This window comes from Oncorhynchus mykiss, chromosome 17 (assembly GCF_057628025.1).
Source record: "Oncorhynchus mykiss isolate SJ-2025 chromosome 17, ASM5762802v1, whole genome shotgun sequence".
NCBI classification, from domain to species: Eukaryota; Metazoa; Chordata; class Actinopteri; order Salmoniformes; family Salmonidae; genus Oncorhynchus; species Oncorhynchus mykiss.
This window is the reverse complement of record NC_143038.1, coordinates 8,236,798-8,255,228: the sequence shown is the minus strand read 5'-3', so window position 1 is coordinate 8,255,228 and position 18,431 is coordinate 8,236,798. Positions and strand designations below refer to the sequence as shown.

The 18,431-nt window shown below is 45.9% G+C and overlaps 1 protein-coding gene across 2 annotated transcripts; it reads right to left on the bottom strand.

The window, feature by feature from the left end:
- Positions 1-14,235: 14,235 nt before the first annotated feature.
- Positions 14,236-17,555, bottom strand: LOC110493562 (uncharacterized). Of its 2 annotated transcripts, none has more exons than XM_090204654.1 (4): positions 17,384-17,555; positions 16,927-17,256; positions 16,423-16,601; positions 14,236-16,169 (listed from the first exon to the last, which is right to left on the bottom strand). In XM_090204654.1, the coding sequence occupies exons 1-4, from the start codon at positions 17,493-17,495 to the stop codon at positions 16,008-16,010; spliced, it is 783 nt and encodes a 260-aa protein (XP_090060780.1). In that variant the 5' UTR covers positions 17,496-17,555; the 3' UTR covers positions 14,236-16,007. The 2 variants fall into 2 exon arrangements, with proteins under 2 accessions (XP_090060780.1, XP_021423584.3); XM_021567909.3 differs by having other exon boundaries at positions 16,921-17,256; positions 17,384-17,552.
- Positions 17,556-18,431: the final 876 nt, after the last annotated feature.

Below are 18,431 nucleotides of genomic sequence, written 5' to 3'. Positions count from 1 at the left end.
CACAGACCAGTTCTCAGTTCCTATGCTTCCTGGCTGATGTTTTGGTCACTTTTGAATGCTGGCGGTGCTTTCACTCTAGTGGTAGCATGATACAGAGTCTACAACCCACACAAGTGGCTCAGGGAGTGCAGCTGATCCAGGATGGAACATCAATGCGAGCTGTGGCAAGAAGGTTTGCTGTGTCTGTCAGCGTAGTGTCCAGAGCATGGAGGCGCTACCAGGAGACAGGCCAGTACACCAGGAGACGTGTAGGAGGCCGTAGGAGGGCAACAACCCATCTGCAGGACCGCTACCTCTGCCTTTGTGCAGGGAGGAGCAGGAGGAACACTGCCAGAGCCCTGCAAAATGACCTCCAGCATGCGACAAATGTGCATGTGTCTGCTCAAACGGTCAGAAACAGACTCCATGAGGGTGGTCTGAGGGCCCGACGTCCACAGGTGGGGGTTGTGCTTACAGCCCAACACCGTGCAGGACGTTTGGCATTTGCCAGAGAACACCAAGATTGGCAAATTCGCCACCCTGTGCTCTTCACAGATGAAAGCAGGTTCACACTGAGCACATGTGACAGACGTGACAGAGTCTGGAGACGCCGTGGAGAACGTTCCGCTGCCTGCAACATCCTCCAGCATGACCGGTTTGGCGGTGGGTCAGTCATGGTGTGGGGTGGCATTTTTTTGTGGGGCCGCACAGCCCTCCATGCGCTCGCCAGAGGTAGCCTGACTGCCATTAGGTACCGAGATGAGATCCTCAGACCCCTTGTGAGACCATATGCTGGTGCGGTTGGCCCTGGGTTCCTCCTAATGCAAGACAATGCTAGACCTCATGTGGCTGGAGTGTGTCAGCAGTTCCTGCAAGAGGAAGGCATTGATGCTATAGACTGGCTCGCCTGTTCCCCAGACCTGAATCCAATTGAGCACATCTGGGACATCATGTCTCGCTCCATCCACCACAGACTGTCCAGGAGTTGGCGGATACTTTAGTCCAGGTCTGGGAGGAGATCCCTCAGGAGACCATCCGCCACCTCATCAGGAGCATGCCCAGATGTTGTAAGGAGGTCATACAGGCACGTGGAGGCCACACACACTACTAAGCCTCATTTTGACTTGTTTTAGGGACAGTACATCAAAGTTGGATCAGCCTGTAGTGTGGTTTTCCACTTTAATTTTGAGTGTGACTCCAAATCCAGACCTCCATGGGTTGATACATTTGATTTCCATTGATCATTTTTGTGTGATTTTGTTGTCAGCACATTCAACTATGTAAAGAAAAAAGTATTTAATAAGAATATTTCATTCATTCAGTTCTAGGATGTGTTATTTTAGTGTTCACTTAATTTTTTTGAGCAGTGTATATTTGCATTCAAGTTGAGCTTCATCACTCAAGCTTGTAAACATCTTTGGTGAAGTCAAGATTAAATTGAGGCCTACATTTTGCAATGTACAACTTATTATAATTATTTTCCGACCCCACTGACATTATCAGCTGAGTCTATTTGCCTACCCCTGACGTATGTGTTAATATAGTCCAAGTATGTTTACATCAACTGTGTGAAAAGTGTGGTGAAGCAGCCCTGTCTTTTGTGAGACTTTACGTCTCTATTCTTAGCTGTTGTTTTCCTGTTAATTCTGTTGTCTTGCAAACATGGCCTGTACACCTTTTCTTATTCTAGGTTGAAGATACCCATTAACTTCAACCTATATGTAAATAGTGAGAAACTTAAAAGGCGGGTTTGTTATTTAGAATGCACTGGGTAAGGTAAGAGGAGATACTTGGATCAGGTGTTCCATCCGGTAAGAGGACAGGAAAGAAAGGAATCCAGTTGGAGAGTTTGTGCTCCCATTTCCTTTCCACTTTCAAGGCATGGAAGAAAAACGATACAAATATTTCCCATTCCTCTGAATATACAGTACACCTGCACAAAAACACAGTACTAATTAACTAATTTACAGTGCCTTGCGAAAGTATTCGGCCCCCTTGAACTTTGCGACCTTTTGCCACATTTCAGGCTTCAAACATAAAGATATAAAACTGTATTTTTTTGTGAAGAATCAACAACAAGTGGGACACAATCATGAAGTGGAACGACATTTATTGGATATTTCAAACTTTTTTAACAAATCAAAAACTGAAAAATTGGGCATGCACTTTCAGTGCAGCAAACTCTCTCCAGAAGTTCAGTGAGGATCTCTGAATGATCCAATGTTGACCTAAATGACTAATGATGATAAATACAATCCACCTGTGTGTAATCAAGTCTCCGTATAAATGCACATGCACTGTGATAGTCTCAGAGGTCCGTTAAAAGCGCAGAGAGCATCAAACCAATGACCCTAAGCACATAGCCAAGACAACTCAGGAGTGGCTTCGGGACAAGTCTCTGAATGTCCTTGAGTGACCCAGCCAGAGCCCAGACTTGAACCCGATCGAACATCTCTGGAGAGACCAAAAAATAGCTGTGAAGCATTGCTGCCCATCCAACTTGACAGAGCATGAGATGATCTGATCTATCCTTCCTGTTTGGCCCTGTCCGGGGGTGTCATCGGATGGGGCCACAGTGTCTCCTGACCCCTCCTGTCTCAGCCTCCAGTATTTATGCTGCAGTAGTTTGTGTCGGGCGGCTAGGGTCAGTTTGTTATATCTGGAGTACTTCTCCTGTCCTATCCGGTGTCCTGTGTGAATTTAAGTATGCTCTCTCTTTCTCTCTTTCTTTCTTTCTTTCTCTCTCTCGGAGGACCTGAGCCCTAGGACCGTGCCTCAGGACTACCTGGCATGATGACTCCTTGCTGTCCCCAGTCCACCTGGCCGTGCTGCTGCTCCAGTTTCAACTGTTCTGCTTGTGATTATAATTATTTGATCATGCTGGTCATTTATGAACATTTGAACATCTTGGTCATATTCTGTTATAATCTCCACCCGGCACAGCCAGACGAGGACTGGCCACCCCACATAGCCTGGTTCCTCTCTAGGTTTCTTCTTAGGTTTTGGCCTTTCTAGGGAGTTTTTCCTAGCCACCGTGCTTCTACACCTGCATTGCTTGCTGTTTGGGGTTTTAGGCTGGGTTTCTGTACAGCACTTTGAGATATCAGCTGATGTACGAAGGGCTATATAAATACATTTATACATTGTCATTATGGAGAACTGTTTAGATTGATGAGGGAAAAATAATTTAATACATTTTAGAAAAAGGGTGTAACGTAACGAAATGTTGAAAACGTCAATGGGTCTGAATACGTTCAGAATGCACTGTATAAATACAAAGTATGTGGACACCCTTTCAAATGAGTGTATTTGTCTATTTCAGCCATATCTGTTGCTGACAGGTGTATAAAATCGAGCACACAGCCATGCAGTCTCCATAGACAAACATTGGCAGTAGAATGGCCTTACTGTAGAGCTCAGTGTCTTAACGTGGCACTGTCATAGGATTCCACTTTTCCAACAAGTCAGTTTGTCAAATTTCTGTTCTGGTAGAGCTGCCCCGGTCAACTTTAAGTGCTGTTATTGTGAAGTGGAAACTTTTGTGAGCGAAGTGGTAGGTCACACAAGCCCACAAAACGGAATCAGAGTTCAGTGTGTCAAATCGGAGGGCCTGTTGTCCGGACCTCTGGCAGTCTCTATGAGTGTGCCACTGGGTTCAATCCTCGGGTCGACTCTTTTCTCTGTATACATCAATGATGTCACTCTTGCTGCTGGTGATTCTCTGATCTACCTCTACGGAGACGACACCATTCTGTATACTTCTGGCCCTTCTTTGGACACTGTGTTAACTGACCTCCAGAAGAGCTTCAATGTCATTCAACTCTTCTTCCGTGGCCTCCAACTGCTCTTAAATGCAAGCAAAACTAAATGCATGCTCTTCAACCAATCGTTGCCCCCCCGTCCAGCATCACTACTCTGGATGGTTCTGACAACTACAAATACCTAGGTGTCTGGCTAGACTGTAAACTCTCCTTCCAGACTCACATTAAGCATCTCCAATCCAAAATTAAATCTAGAATTGGCTTCCTATTTCGCAACAAAGCATCCTTCACTCATGCTGCCAAACATACTCTCGTAAAACTGACTATCCTACTGATCCTTGACTTCGGTGATGTCATTTACAAAATAGCCTCCAACACTGTACTCAGCTAATTGGATGCAGTCTATCACAGCGCCATCTGTTTTGTCATCACCAAAGCCCCATATACTACCCACCACTGTGACCTGTACGTTCTCGTTGGCTGGCCCTCGCTTCATATCCATCGCCAAACCCACTGGCTCCATGTCATCTATAAGTTTTTGCTAGCCCCACCTTATCTCAGCTCACTGGTCAGCATAGCAGCACCCACCTGTAGCACGTGCTCTAGCAGGTATTTTTCACTGGTCATCCCCAAAGCCAGTTCCTCCTTCGGCCGCCTTTCCTTCCAGTTCTCTGCTGCCAATGACTGGAACGAACTGCAACAATCACTGAAGCTGGAGACTAATATCTACCTCACTAGCTTTAAGCACCAGCTGTCAGAGCAGCTCACAGATCACTGCACCTGTACATAGCCCATCTGTAAATAGCCCATCCAACTACCTCATCCCATACTGTTATTTATTTTGCTCCTTTGCACCCCAGTATCTCTACTTGCACACTCATCTTCTGCACATCTATCACTCCAGTGTTTAATTGCTATATTGTAATTATTTCGTCACTATGGCCTATTTATTACCTTACCTTTGCACACACTGTATATAGACTTTTTCTATTGTATTATTGACAGTATATGTGTTTATTCCATGTACAACTCTGTGTTGTTGTTTGTGTTGCACTGCTTTGCTTTATCTTGGCCAGGTCGCAGTTGTAAATAAGAACTTGTTCTAGCCGACCTGAAATAACATTTAAAAAGGGGAAATCTTAACGCTATAGCATGCAATGGCATTCTAGATGATTCTATGCTTCCAACTTTGTGGCAACAGTTTGGGGAAGAGCCCTGACCTCAACCCCATCGAACACATTTGCGATGAATTGGAACGCCAACTGCGAGCCAAGCCAAATTGTCCAACATCAGTGCCCAACCTCAATAATGCTCTTGTGGCTAAATAGAAGCAAGCCCCCACAGAAATGTTCCAACATTTTGTGGAAAGCCTTCCCAGAAGAATGAAGGCTGTTATAGAAAAAAGATAAACATTTATGTTGAAAAAAAAAATATATATATATACTGGTAGGCTTGTTGCCACACTTCGCTGGTTAATGAATTAATGAAATTCTAAGTGTTTACGGTTCCCATCCGGACAAAATGAATGCATACTGTATGTGAGGATGCTATTCATTGACTACACCACAGCCTTCAATTCCATAGTGCCCTCTAAGCTCACCACAAATCTCACGGCCCTGGGTCTGAACTCCTTCCTATGTAACTGGGTCCTTGACTGGCTGCACACAGATGGTGAAGGTAGGCAGCATTACCTCCTCAACACTGATTCTCGACACGGGGGCCCCACAAGGGTGCATCCTCAGGCCCCTTCTGTATTCTTTGGATGGCCTCACACAGTTCCAACTCCATCATCAAGTTTGCTGACAACAACGACGAGATGGCCTACAGGGAGGAGGTAGGCACTCTGACTGCATGGTAGCTGATAAACAACCTCTCCATCAATGTCACAAAACAAAGGAGCTGATTGTGGACTTCCGTAGGAACCAGCCTGGACAGCCCCCATCCTCATCAACAGGACCGCGTGGAGATGGTCAAGAACTTAAAGTTCCTCGGCGTACACATCTCCAAGGAGCTGAAATGGTCAAACCACACGGACGCCGTGGTGAAGAAAGCACAGAATGCTGAAGAAATTTGGCCTGTCCTCGAGGGCCCTCACAGAGTCCTACAGGAGCACCTTCGAGATCATACTGTCGTGCTGCATCCCAGTCTGGTACGACAACTCCATCGTCATGGACCGCAAGGTGCTACAGAGGGTGGTACGCTTAGCCAAAAGCACCATTGGGTGCACATGTGACAGGTTAAATGAAATATTCATAGCCTGTTATACATTAAAAAGTATTAGTAAGTTCATAGTATGTGAGGATCTTAAAACATCTAATAAAAAAAGATCATGCATTCAGTATTAGTTGATAGAGATTGATAACTGTTACAACTTCTAACAATGGTGAGTGGAGGAGTCAAGCGCAGAGAGCAGGTAATTCAGTACGTGGATATTTTATTCCATAGACTGTGGAACCACGACATGCAAAACACCAGGGCGCATGAAACAACCCGTCCCAAAATACAACTGTTATGGTGAGTGAATGAGGACCCAAAAGCGAACTAACTTAAACAGAGCTTCTTTAATAACCAAACATAGGTAGGCTCAGATAGACCGGCAGATTCCGACAGGACAGGACAAGGTTACAGCAAACATGACGATAGTCTGGCTCAGGCATGAAACACAAACAAGAATCCGACAAGGACAGGAACAGAAACAGAGAGAGATATAGGGACCTAATCAGAGGGAAAAAGGGAACAGGTGGGAAACGGGGTGAATGGGTAGTTAGAGGAGACAAGGAACAGCTGGGAGAAAGCGGGGGAGAAAAGGTAACCTAACAACGACCAGCAGAGGGAGACAGGGTGAAGGGAAAGGACAGAGACAAGACACAACATGACAGTACCCCCCCACTCACCGAGCGCCTCCTGGCGCACTCGAGGAGGAAACCTGGCGGCAACGGAGGAAATCCTCGATCAGCGCACGGTCCAGCACGTCCCGAGAGGGAACCCAACTCCTCTCCTCAGGACCGTACCCCTCCCAATCGACAAGGTACTGGTGACCACGGCCCCGAGGACGCATGTCCAAAATCCTGCGGACCCTGTAGATGGGTGCGCCCTCGACAAGGATGGGGGGGGGGGGGGGGGGGGGGGGGGAAGACGAGCGGGGGCGCGAAGAACGGGCTTAATACAGGAGACATGGAAGACCGGGTGGACGCGACGAAGGTATCGCGGAAGAAGAAGTCGAACTGCGACAGGATTAATGACCCGAGAAATACGGAACGGACCAATGAACCGCGGGGTCAACTTGCGAGAAGCCGTCTTAAGGGGAAGGTTCTGAGTGGAGAGCCAAACTCTCTGACCGCGACAATATCTAGGACTCTTAGTTCTACGCTTATTAGCAGCCCTCACAGTCTGCGCCCTATAACGGCAAAGTGCAGACCTGACCCTCTTCCAGGTGCGCTCGCAACGTTGGACAAAAGCCTGAGCGGAGGGGACGCTGGACTCGGCGAACTGAGATGAGAACAGCGGAGGCTGGTACCCGAGGCTACTCTGAAAAGGAGATAGCCCGGTCGCAGACGAAGGAAGCGAGTTGTGGGCGTATTCTGCCCAGGGGAGCTGTTCTGACCAAGACGCAGGGTTGCGAAAAGAAAGACTGCGTAAGATGCGACCAATAGTCTGATTGGCCCGTTCTGCTTGACCGTTAGACTGGGGGTGAAAGCCGGAAGAGAGACTGACGGAAGCCCCAATCAAACGGCAAAACTCCCTCCAAAATTGAGACGTGAATTGCGGACCTCTGTCCGAAACGACGTCTGACGGAAGGCCATGAATTCTGAAAACATTCTCGATGATGATTTGTGCCGTCTCTTTAGCAGAAGGAAGTTTAGCAAGGGGAATGAAATGGGCCGCCTTAGAGAACCTATCGACAACCGTAAGAATAACAGTCTTCCCCGCTGACGAAGGCAGTCCGGTGACAAAATCTAAGGCGATGTGAGACCACGGTCGAGAGGGAATAGGAAGCGGCCTGAGACGGCCGGCAGGAGGAGAGTTACCGGACTTAGTCTGCGCGCAGACCGAACAAGCAGCCACGAAACGACGCGTGTCATGCTCCCGGGTGGGCCACCAAAAACGCTGGCGAATGGAAGCAAGCGTACCCCGAACGCCAGGGTGGCCGGCTAACTTGGCAGAGTGAGCCCACTGAAGAACGGCCAGACGAGTAGGAACGGGAACGAAAAGAAGGTTCCTAGGACAAGCGCGCGGCGACGGAGTGTGAGTGAGCGCTTGTTTTACCTGCCTCTCAATTCCCCAGACAGTCAACCCGACAACACGCCCCTCAGGGAGAATCCCCTCGGGGTCAGTGGAGGCTACTGAAGAACTGAAGAGACGAGACAAAGCATCAGGCTTGGTGTTCTTAGAGCCCGGACGATAAGAAATCACGAACTCGAAACGAGCGAAAAACAGCGCCCAACGCGCCTGACGCGCATTAAGTCGTTTGGCAGAACGGATGTACTCAAGGTTCCTATGGTCAGTCCAAACGACAAAAGGAACGGTCGCCCCCTCCAACCACTGTCGCCATTCGCCTAGGGCTAACCGGATGGCGAGCAGTTCGCGGTTACCCACATCATAGTTACGTTCCGACGGCGACAGGCGATGAGAAAAATACGCGCATGGGTGGACCTTGTCGTCAGAGAGGGAGCGCTGAGAAAGAATGGCTCCCACGCCCACCTCTGACGCGTCAACCTCGACAACGAACTGTCTAGAGACGTCAGGTGTAACAAGGATAGGAGCGGATGTAAAACGATTCTTGAGGAGATCAAAAGCTCCCTGGGCGGAAACGGACCACTTAAAGCACGTCTTGACAGAAGTAAGGGCTGTGAGAGGAGCGGCCACCTGACCGAAATTACGGATGAAACGACGATAGAAGTTCGCGAAGCCGAGAAAGCGCTGCAGCTCGACGCGTGACTTAGGGACGGGCCAATCAATGACAGCTTGGACTTTAGCGGGATCCATCTTAATGCCTTCAGCGGAAATAACAGAACCGAGAAATGTGACGGAGGAGGCATGAAAAGTGCACTTCTCAGCCTTCACAAAAAGACAATTCTCTAAAAGGCGCTGGAGGACACGTCGAACGTGCTGAACATGAATCTGGAGTGACGGTGAAAAAATCAGGATATCGTCAAGGTAAACGAAAACAAAGATGTTCAGCATGTCTCTCAGGACATCATTGACTAATGCCTGAAAGACAGCTGGAGCGTTAGCGAGGCCGAAAGGAAGAACCCGGTATTCAAAGTGCCCTAACGGAGTGTTAAACGCCGTCTTCCACTCGTCCCCCTCCCTGATGCGCACGAGATGGTAAGCGTTACGAAGGTCCAACTTAGTGAAAAACCTGGCTCCCTGCAGGATCTCGAAGGCTGAAGACATAAGAGGAAGCGGATAACGATTCTTAACTGTTATGTCATTCAGCCCTCGATAATCTATGCAGGGGCGCAGAGACCCGTCCTTCTTCTTGACAAAAAAAAACCCCGCTCCGGCGGGAGAGGAGGAGGGGACTATGGTACCGGCGTCAAGAGCTACAGACAAATAATCCTCGAGAGCCTTACGTTCGGGAGCCGACAGAGAGTATAGTCTACCCCGGGGGGGAGTGGTTCCCGGAAGGAGATCAATACTACAATCATACGACCGGTGTGGAGGAAGAGAGGTGGCCCTGGACCGACTGAACACCGTGCGCAGATCGTGATATTCCTCCGGCACCCCTGTCAAATCACCAGGCTCCTCCTGTGAAGAAGAGACAGAGGAAACAGGAGGGATAGCAGACATTAAACATTTCACATGACAAGAGACGTTCCAGGAGAGGATAGAATTACTAGACCAATTAATGGAAGGATTATGACAAACTAGCCAGGGATGGCCCAAAACAACAGGTGTAAAAGGTGAACGAAAAATCAAAAAAGAAATGGTTTCGCTATGATTACCAGAAACAGTGAGGGTTAAAGGTAGCGTCTCACGCTGAATCCTGGGGAGAGGACTACCATCCAGGGCGAACAAGGCCGTGGACTCCCTTAACTGTCTGAGAGGAATGTCATGTTCCCGAGCCCAGGTCTCGTCCATAAAACAGCCCTCCGCCCCAGAGTCTATTAAGGCACTGCAGGAAGCTGACGAACCGGTCCAGCGTAGATGGACCGACAAGGTAGTGCAGGATCTTGAAGGAGAGACAGGAGTAGTAGCGCTCACCAGTAGCCCTCCGCTTACTGATGAGCTCTGGCTTTTACTGGACATGAAGTGACAAAATGACCAGCAGAACCGCAATAGAGACAGAGGCGGTTGGTGATTCTCCGTTCCCTCTCCTTAGTCGAGATGCGGATACCTCCCAGCTGCATAGGCTCAGCTCCCGAGCCGGCAGAGGAAGATGGTAGTGATGCGGAGAGGGGGGCAACGGAGAACGCGAGCTCCTTTCCACGAGCTCGGTGACGCAGATCAACCCGTCGCTCAATGCGAATAGCGAGTTCAATCAGGGAATCCACGCTGGAAGGGACCTCCCGGGAGAGAATCTCATCCTTTACCTCTGCGCGGAGACCCTCCAGAAAACGAGCGAGCAAAGCCGGCTCGTTCCAGCCACTGGAGGCAGCAAGAGTGCGAAACTCAATAGAGTAGTCTGTTATGGATCGATTACCTTGACATAGGGAAGACAGGGCCCTGGAAGCCTCCTCCCCAAAAACAGATCGATCAAAAACCCGTATCATCTCCTCCTTAAAGTCCTGATACTGGTTAGTACACTCAGCCCTTGCCTCCCAGATTGCCGTGCCCCACTCACGAGCCCGTCCAATAAGGAGAGATATGACGTAGGCGACACGAGCAGTGCTCCTGGAGTAAGTGTTGGGCTGGAGAGAAAACACAATATCACACTGGGTGAGGAACGAGCGGCATTCAGTGGGCTCCCCAGAGTAACACGGCGGGTTATTGATTCTGGGCTCCGGAGATTCGAAAGCCCTGGAAGTGGCCGGTGGATCGAGGCGGAGATGGTGAACCTGTTCTGTGAGGTTGGAGACTTGGGTGGCCAGGGTCTCAACGGCATGTCGAGCAGCAGACACTTCCTGCTCGTGTCTGCCTAGCATCGCTCCCTGGATCCCGACGGCTGAGTGGAGAGGATCCGAAGTCGCTGGGTCCATTCTTGGTCGGATTCTTCTGTTATGGTGAGTGAATGAGGACCCAAAAGCGAACTAACTTAAACAGAGCTTCTTTAATAACCAAACATAGGTAGGCTCAGATAGACCGGCAGATTCCGACAGGACAGGACAAGGTTACAGCAAACATGACGATAGTCTGGCTCAGGCATGAAACACAAACAAGAATCCGACAAGGACAGGAACAGAAACAGAGAGAGATATAGGGACCTAATCAGAGGGAAAAAGGGAACAGGTGGGAAACGGGGTGAATGGGTAGTTAGAGGAGACAAGGAACAGCTGGGAGAAAGCGGGGGAGAAAAGGTAACCTAACAACGACCAGCAGAGGGAGACAGGGTGAAGGGAAAGGACAGAGACAAGACACAACATGACAACAACGGACTAAAAACTGTCCGGAAAAATATTGATAACACTAATACATAGATAACAGGAAACAAGCCCGCACAAATACCCAGCGGGCCTAGTGCCCTTAAATAGCCTACAAACAAACACTAACTCAAAACAGGTGTACCCAATTAAACCCAATAAACAAAAACAAACGGAAAGGGAATCGATGGCAACTAATAGGCCGGCGACGACGACCGCCGAGCGCCGCCCGAACAGGAAGAGGCACCATCTTCGGCGAGATTCGTGACAATAACGTTCATATAATTGTGTTAAAAAGTTCAAATCCGCCAAGCGTACAAAGGGTACGAATTGTGAGAGGAATGTGTAAACGTTATATTGATTACTTTATTTTGTGGTGCCTAATGGAAGGGTAAAAGTGTTAATCTGTGATCTACTAAATGCTCTTAATCTATGAGCCTAAGATCGATTGCTCTGGTGTCCACCCGTAGCTGCCATTTCATGTAGATTGTGAATGAACATGTGCGTTGTTAATAAGATATTTTGCGGTGTTATTTGCATAATGGTTTTTCAAATACTTTATTGCCTGTTGATAAATTGAGTTATGGTTTACTGAGTTAAAGCTTTGTGCTTGACAGTTATATTGACATTAGTATCTGTTTCAGTGAATTACAGTGTATACTGTTGTGACTTGAATAAGCCTTGTACCCTAAAAACTATCTATTTCCTGTAGATCTGGTGTTCTGTAAAATGTGTTACTTTTGTAAAATGATTGCACTAAAAGTCATTATTGAGGAAACAATAACGTATCACTCTCGTGATTATTTCTCCCCTTTTTCAGGGGCGTAACACACACTGCCTGACCTCCAGGACACCTACAACACCAGGTGTCGCAGGAAGGCAAATAGGATGATCAGGGACCACAGCCACCTGAGCCATGCCCTGTTCTCCCCTCTTCCTTCACTCAGACGCAGGCAGTACAGCAGCATCATGGCTTAAACTAGAAGACTGGCCAAGAGCTTCTACTCCCCAGACCACCAGGCTGCTCAATAGGAGCCACTACATTCTCCATCCCTCTGTTCCATGCCTCTGCCAGCAACGTGGATCAAGGTTGATATTAGGTTGACTCCAACATAATTTCTGATGTTCGCCGATAGCCTGATGCTCTAAAGCAGAGTGGCTGATATTCCAAACCTGGAGAGGTACTTGGAATATCTCGTGGCAGTGAACACCTCAATACGGGTTCCAGACCAATGCCTGTCTGACCATGAGGAGGTCCTGTTGATCCAGCGAGTGATGGGAAACGTTTTAGAATCATTAATCATCATCCTCATTGAGGTCCAGACCTCAGACCCAGGTACCAACATGGAGGAACTTGTGGAGGTTGAGGAGCATCAGCCCTCGGAGATGGAGGAGTAGCCCTTGGAAGTTTATGGCTGTTGGAAAGCCAGAGGTAGAGTTCCTCAGCCTTCGCAAGCATCTTCTGGTGACACCATAGGTTGCCAACGAGGAGGTGAACACAGAGGTAAGAAATAAGAGCCATCTGAAAAGGCCTATTATTATGATAGTCTTTGAATGAAATTTCAAGCAACCCTGCAGGTTTGGACGTAGACAACTTGACAATGTAGATATGACTTTGATATGTTTTGTAAAATGCTACTAGGTTCCAATAGTTATATGCGGTATGCCTGTCTGTTTGCAGACGGATTCCACAGAGAATGCAGACCTCAAACAACTAGGCACCATTCACCAAGGAGTAATGTGCCTGGAGATTAAATCTGAGCAACTCGCTCTGGGCAACACCAACAGCGAAGACAACTGTAACAAAGATGTCCTCCTCCTGCAAAGAGTCGGAGAAACAGGAGGCTATGATTTATACCTGGCCCTCGACTGTGTCCAAAGTAATATCATATCACAAATTTATATTACAAATGATCAACAATTATTTTCTTTGGATGTCTGTGGTATGTTTTGTGAAACAGCTACAGTAAAGATTGTCGTTATTCCTACTCTTACAGTGCTCTCGTCTGTCTGTTTTCAGAACACTGAATGCCTGCTGAAGGCCGTAACTCAAGAACTTATGTTAGCGACGGTCTCAGGTCTGTTCTTCTATATTCAAGGCAACACAACCCATCTCTATTGAAGCTCATACAACAGACATGCTTTCAAAACATTTATTTAGGCAATGTACATCACCATGGCAAATTGTTGCAATACTCAACGGTATTTCATTGTTTATAGAGGACGGAGCTGGAGGCAAATAGCCGAAGAAGCAAAAGAACTTCATTAGGAAGATCTTCAGCCGCATCTGCAGGATCATACCGTGTTCCTCTGGGATCTCCAGAGAGGACGACAACTGTTTTACCAGTTGCTACCACCAACTGAAATATCACCATGGACAATTATATCATTGTATTTAAATAACCCCAAAATAAAAACTCAATTTTGCCGAAAATAAACATTCTGTATGTGCATTTTCATACTATGCTGTTATAAAACATGCACAATTTTTTAAAGACATTTTTAAATCAGAAGAGAGTACCACTTAGACCTTGCGCATTCTGATTTAAGAATGAGATTTACACAAAGACAAAGTCGTAGAGTGTGAGAATAGGGATACAGCCTATGTTCCATATTCATATGTCATGCAGGTCATGCTGTGTGTGTTTGGTTGTTGTGGAGGGCCTTGGAATTGAGGTATTCACTCACTGTGGTTGGTTTCTGAAAATGGTGGGCGTGTTAAGCGGAAGCACTGTGTTTCCCTGGGATGTTGGATATGGTTTTGCGTGTGTCTGCTGCCACCACATCAGAAATCACTGTCACCAGCAGCACACTGAGGTCTGGCTTACATGGGTCTGTTTGACATTTATATTGTACTTGACTTATGGATATGATTGTAGAATGTAGTGTCAAAAACAACTTAATGATGCTGCTCATGTATACTGAAACGTTAATTGGACATTAAAAGTGATTCAGACCGGAAACGTCACATATTTGTTTAACCATTTATTAGAAAAAGACTACAATACAGTCAATACTTTACTCTTGGCGTTAGGCTCTGCTCCTTCGGGGTAGCTCACTGCCAGAGCATGCATAATGATAACATAATAACAAACAGAGAGCCAAGTATGCTATACCAATCTCCCTGACTGAAACAAAAGCAGTGCCCAAACAGGTGGAGTCTGGGGTGGGTGGTCAGAAAGCAGACGTGCAGGGTGAGTACCGCATGTTACAGCATCGCATGTCACCAAGAACACCAGTGCATAGCTTGCGTGCAGCAGACATCATGAAATGATGTGCATTACCTGGTTAACTAAATAGACCGCCATATTACGGTAGAGTGAATCTAATTGGTTCAATATCAGCAGATACAAATACTCTGGTTTCCTGTCTGAACTTTTCCTCGATTGATACTGTAAGCAATGTAGCTTTACATCACCAATGCATGCCAGAAACACATACACAAATACAACATAAACATGACATACACAAGTGGAATATCACATGACTATCAATGATGTATCAATATTTTGATTCAAATGGAAAATGGTGAGAATATTTTTCTTCCTTTAAAAAAAATGCAAAACACATTTACAGCTATTTAAAGTGAAAATAGCTGTTAGGAAGTTGAAAAATAAGTTTAAAAAAACAGTGACTCGTAGTGTAAAACAAATACTATGTCACTTGGTAAAAATAGTTTTTCCAACCACAAGACGCACTCGTTACTCCGTACCAGCATGAAAACAATGTACTCAGACCATTATGGTTTAACCTACTAGCTATCTCAACTAAAACCATAGATTAATCAAATGTAATTATAAAAATTGCTTATATCCTAATGTACCTGAAAGTTTAGGCAGCTAAAATATTTGTACCTATGATAAAATATAATAAAAGTCTTAACAAAATGTTCTCATTTTAACATTGAAGCTCTTTTGACTTTGTGTGCAGACAACATGCACAGGAACAGCTTGATGAGTGGTCCAGTGACCTAAAAACACTAAAATAAAAACAGCAATATAAATCTTATTACCTGATCTATTGAAAAAAATTATAGGGAGGCCTCCATCGCTATCAACTGTGCACCTTATGGACTAAAACAAGGATATTCAACTGGCGGCAGCGGGCCAGATCCGAACCGTTCAGTAATTTAGACTGGCCCCCTGATCAATTCTGAACATTCACAAAAGATCGGCACCAAACTCCGACGTTCAGTGCCGAAATGAAAAGCACTATGGTTGCTGTCTGTTATTTATTGAGATGCTTTAGTTGTCAGATGATTTTCAAATCACCTAATTACTTTAAAGACTCTTTCAATAGTTCAAATGGGGAGCAAGCATTGAGCCGGTTTCTTTTCAATGAGGACCACATTGTTTGGTTGCACCTCGACTCACGTTGATCGAGCACTTTCCACTTCTTCCCTAACTACTTTTAGCAACATTTCATTAGAAGAAAAGTGCTTTACTGGTGTGTGTGGGAAATGTCCGGCCCCCCTGCAATGAACTTTTTTTTTACATCTGGCCCCCGTAAGAATATAGTTGAATAGAACTGGAATATAACACTGGATGTTCCCTCTTTTGTTGAAATATGAATACTATCCATATAGAGATTTTATTCACACACATAAGCATGGTATGACGCACACACATACAAACAATTTACCAATAAGACTTGCATTGAGGCTAGAACTGCGAAAAACAGCAGAACAGGTTTGTCAATTCTGAGAAAGTAAAGAAGCAATATTCAGAAAAAGCATTTGAAGAAGCTACACAGTGGTCCTACTTCCTCCTTTGGTAGACACAGAATAGGGGTATGATTCTACCTGCTGTGTGCCTGGTGGATAAATGTGATTCCGGGCCATGTCTTCATAGACTGAGTCAGGAAAGACCTGTGCTGTGTATCCTCCCTGGTTACAGCACCTCTTCACCTGTGAAACAGGAATGTTGCTTCATTCATATCTTCTGATCGCTACAAGAAATCAACTACATTGTCTAATTCAACCACTTTAATTATTCTTGGACGACATTGTGTTTTGAGAGTTTAGAACAAAATGTAGATCTGCGTACTGGTAATATGCATTGAACGTGTTTATTAGGACAGGACAACTTGTTAAAAAAGGACAATGTTTTGACAGATATGCGTCATTGACCCATCACCTGGGCAACCTTCAGCACACTCACCAGTGGAGCGACCCAGACGAGGAAGATGACGGCACATATCAGGGTGGTCAAGATGCTGGTGATGATGATGATGATGATGATGCTTTCCACGCCGGATGGGCATGGCTTCTCGTTGACTGGGTGAAAGGGGGTCAGTGTTACTGCAGTAGCTGTGGAGCATGGCAGCTGGAGGGCATCGTCTATGGAAGACATCACCAGATGGGAAAATCGAATCAGTATGCTGCGGCACTCACACAAAATAACTATCGGAGACAGAATTGTACAAAAGAAAAGCCACTGAAAGACAATTTCTAAACTTTTTGGTATCGAGACCTGCAGGCTCTGGTTGTTTAGATTGAAACTAACACTTGAGAGTTGACTAAATTGGTCTGAAACACTGCAGGGACCGCTGCCAGTTCATGAACCAAAGACTGAGAAACACCCGTCTGAATTCTAGATTACACAAATGTTTTCTACATGTGAAATTGACTGTTCATTCATGAGAAGAGTAAAACATACATCTACCATTCACCACGACCAGAGTGGAGCCTCTTCCTTGGTTGATGTCATTTTCATATGTGGCTTCATTGAATTTTGTGTAAACACACCAGTAGACACCTGTGTCCTCTATGGTCAGGTTACTGATGGTGATGGTCAGTTGGTCCACAGGTCCCTCAGTCTTCACTCTGTCCCAGTAGCGTTTCCTGGGGGTCAGCTTGGAGTCACGCTGGTAGTAATACAGCACCTCCCTGTCCCTGTCCAGCCCAACATACAGGTACATTCCTTCCTGGTCTTTTAGAGTGGTGGAGCATTTCATGGTAAACTTCTCCCCCGTATTCACCCAGAGAATGGCTTCTAAAGAAAAGACAGGGAAGAAAGTGAAACCATGGTTGTTAGATTCAAAGTATATGTAAATATGTACCATACTGATGACGTAATACAGAATCAACCTTGATTGGTGGGAAGAAACAGCTTGCCTTACCTGCTGCTGTGGTCAATTCATTGAATGAGAAGTAGAACAACAGCAAACACCTCAGCAGTGGCATCATATCACCACATCTGGCTGTGTACTGCTGTCTGTCTCTGTCTGACATCTACTTATAAAGAACAGGAAATACGATACATCTGACATTACAGTCCCTCACAGTCAACCACACCTTCATGTATTACTGCAGTCAATTCCAACCTTTTGCGGTTACTGTACCACCAACTGAATTTTGCTCTGCCCGGAGTACCCCCGAAGTACCCCCTCGTGCAATTTACCAGTAAACCTATGGTCTAATCATGAGTCTTAAGTTCCTGCTGTGGATAGGCCAAGTACCTCCATGGTTCCTAGTACCCCTGGTTAAGAATCTCTGTATTACTGAACACTTTACACAATCTAATTTAGATTTCTTTACTGAATCAAATTCTCTATATATGTTATTATAATTTCAATGGTTTATTGTGTTAGTGTGTTGGACATGAAATATGGTGAGTGGAGAGTTTAGATGGATTGTATTGTTATAGAACCACAACAACATATCCAACTGTAAATGAACTTCACTGCATTCACATTACAACAGGCATGTTAAAAAAACATATCAAAGTTACATCATGTTGTGTTCATGTTATTCACCTTCCAGATGTCGATTTTTCTCAATGTTAATCAAACTCAGCTCATACCTCTTATCAGGCTTTGCATCAGAATTTGAATGAGAGGAGAGAATTCCCTCTAGTGGACATGTTGCTTCTGTTCAGTGTCACATGTCTAACTTCAGTTCAATCAATCCAGGGTTGTATTCACAAGGGACCAAATGAAAGCCGATGTAGAGGGACCACCAGACCGTGTCCAATAAGAAACTTGTTTTCGTTGTCCACTGTGAATTGTTTTGCTACTTCCCTGTACTGTCACCGGGCTAAAAAAAAGTAGTCTTTAGGTACTTTATCCACTTCTATAATACTTAATGATGGGGGGGGGGGGAACAACAGACATTCTTTGTACAGAAATTACATAAATGTTTCTTGTTGTGGGTTTCCTGCTTTTGGTT

Excerpts from the sequence above, each read along its gene's own strand:
- LOC110493562 (XM_021567909.3), bottom strand. The coding sequence starts at position 17,495 with ATGTCAGACAGAGACAGACAGCAGTACACAGCCAGATGTGGTGATATG. Across the intron at positions 17,257-17,383 it reads TGAATTGACCACAGCAGCAG|AAGCCATTCTCTGGGTGAAT; the intron begins GTAAGGCAAGCT and ends TCTTTTCTTTAG. Across the intron at positions 16,170-16,422 it reads TCGTCTGGGTCGCTCCACTG|GTGAAGAGGTGCTGTAACCA; the intron begins GTGAGTGTGCTG and ends CCTGTTTCACAG.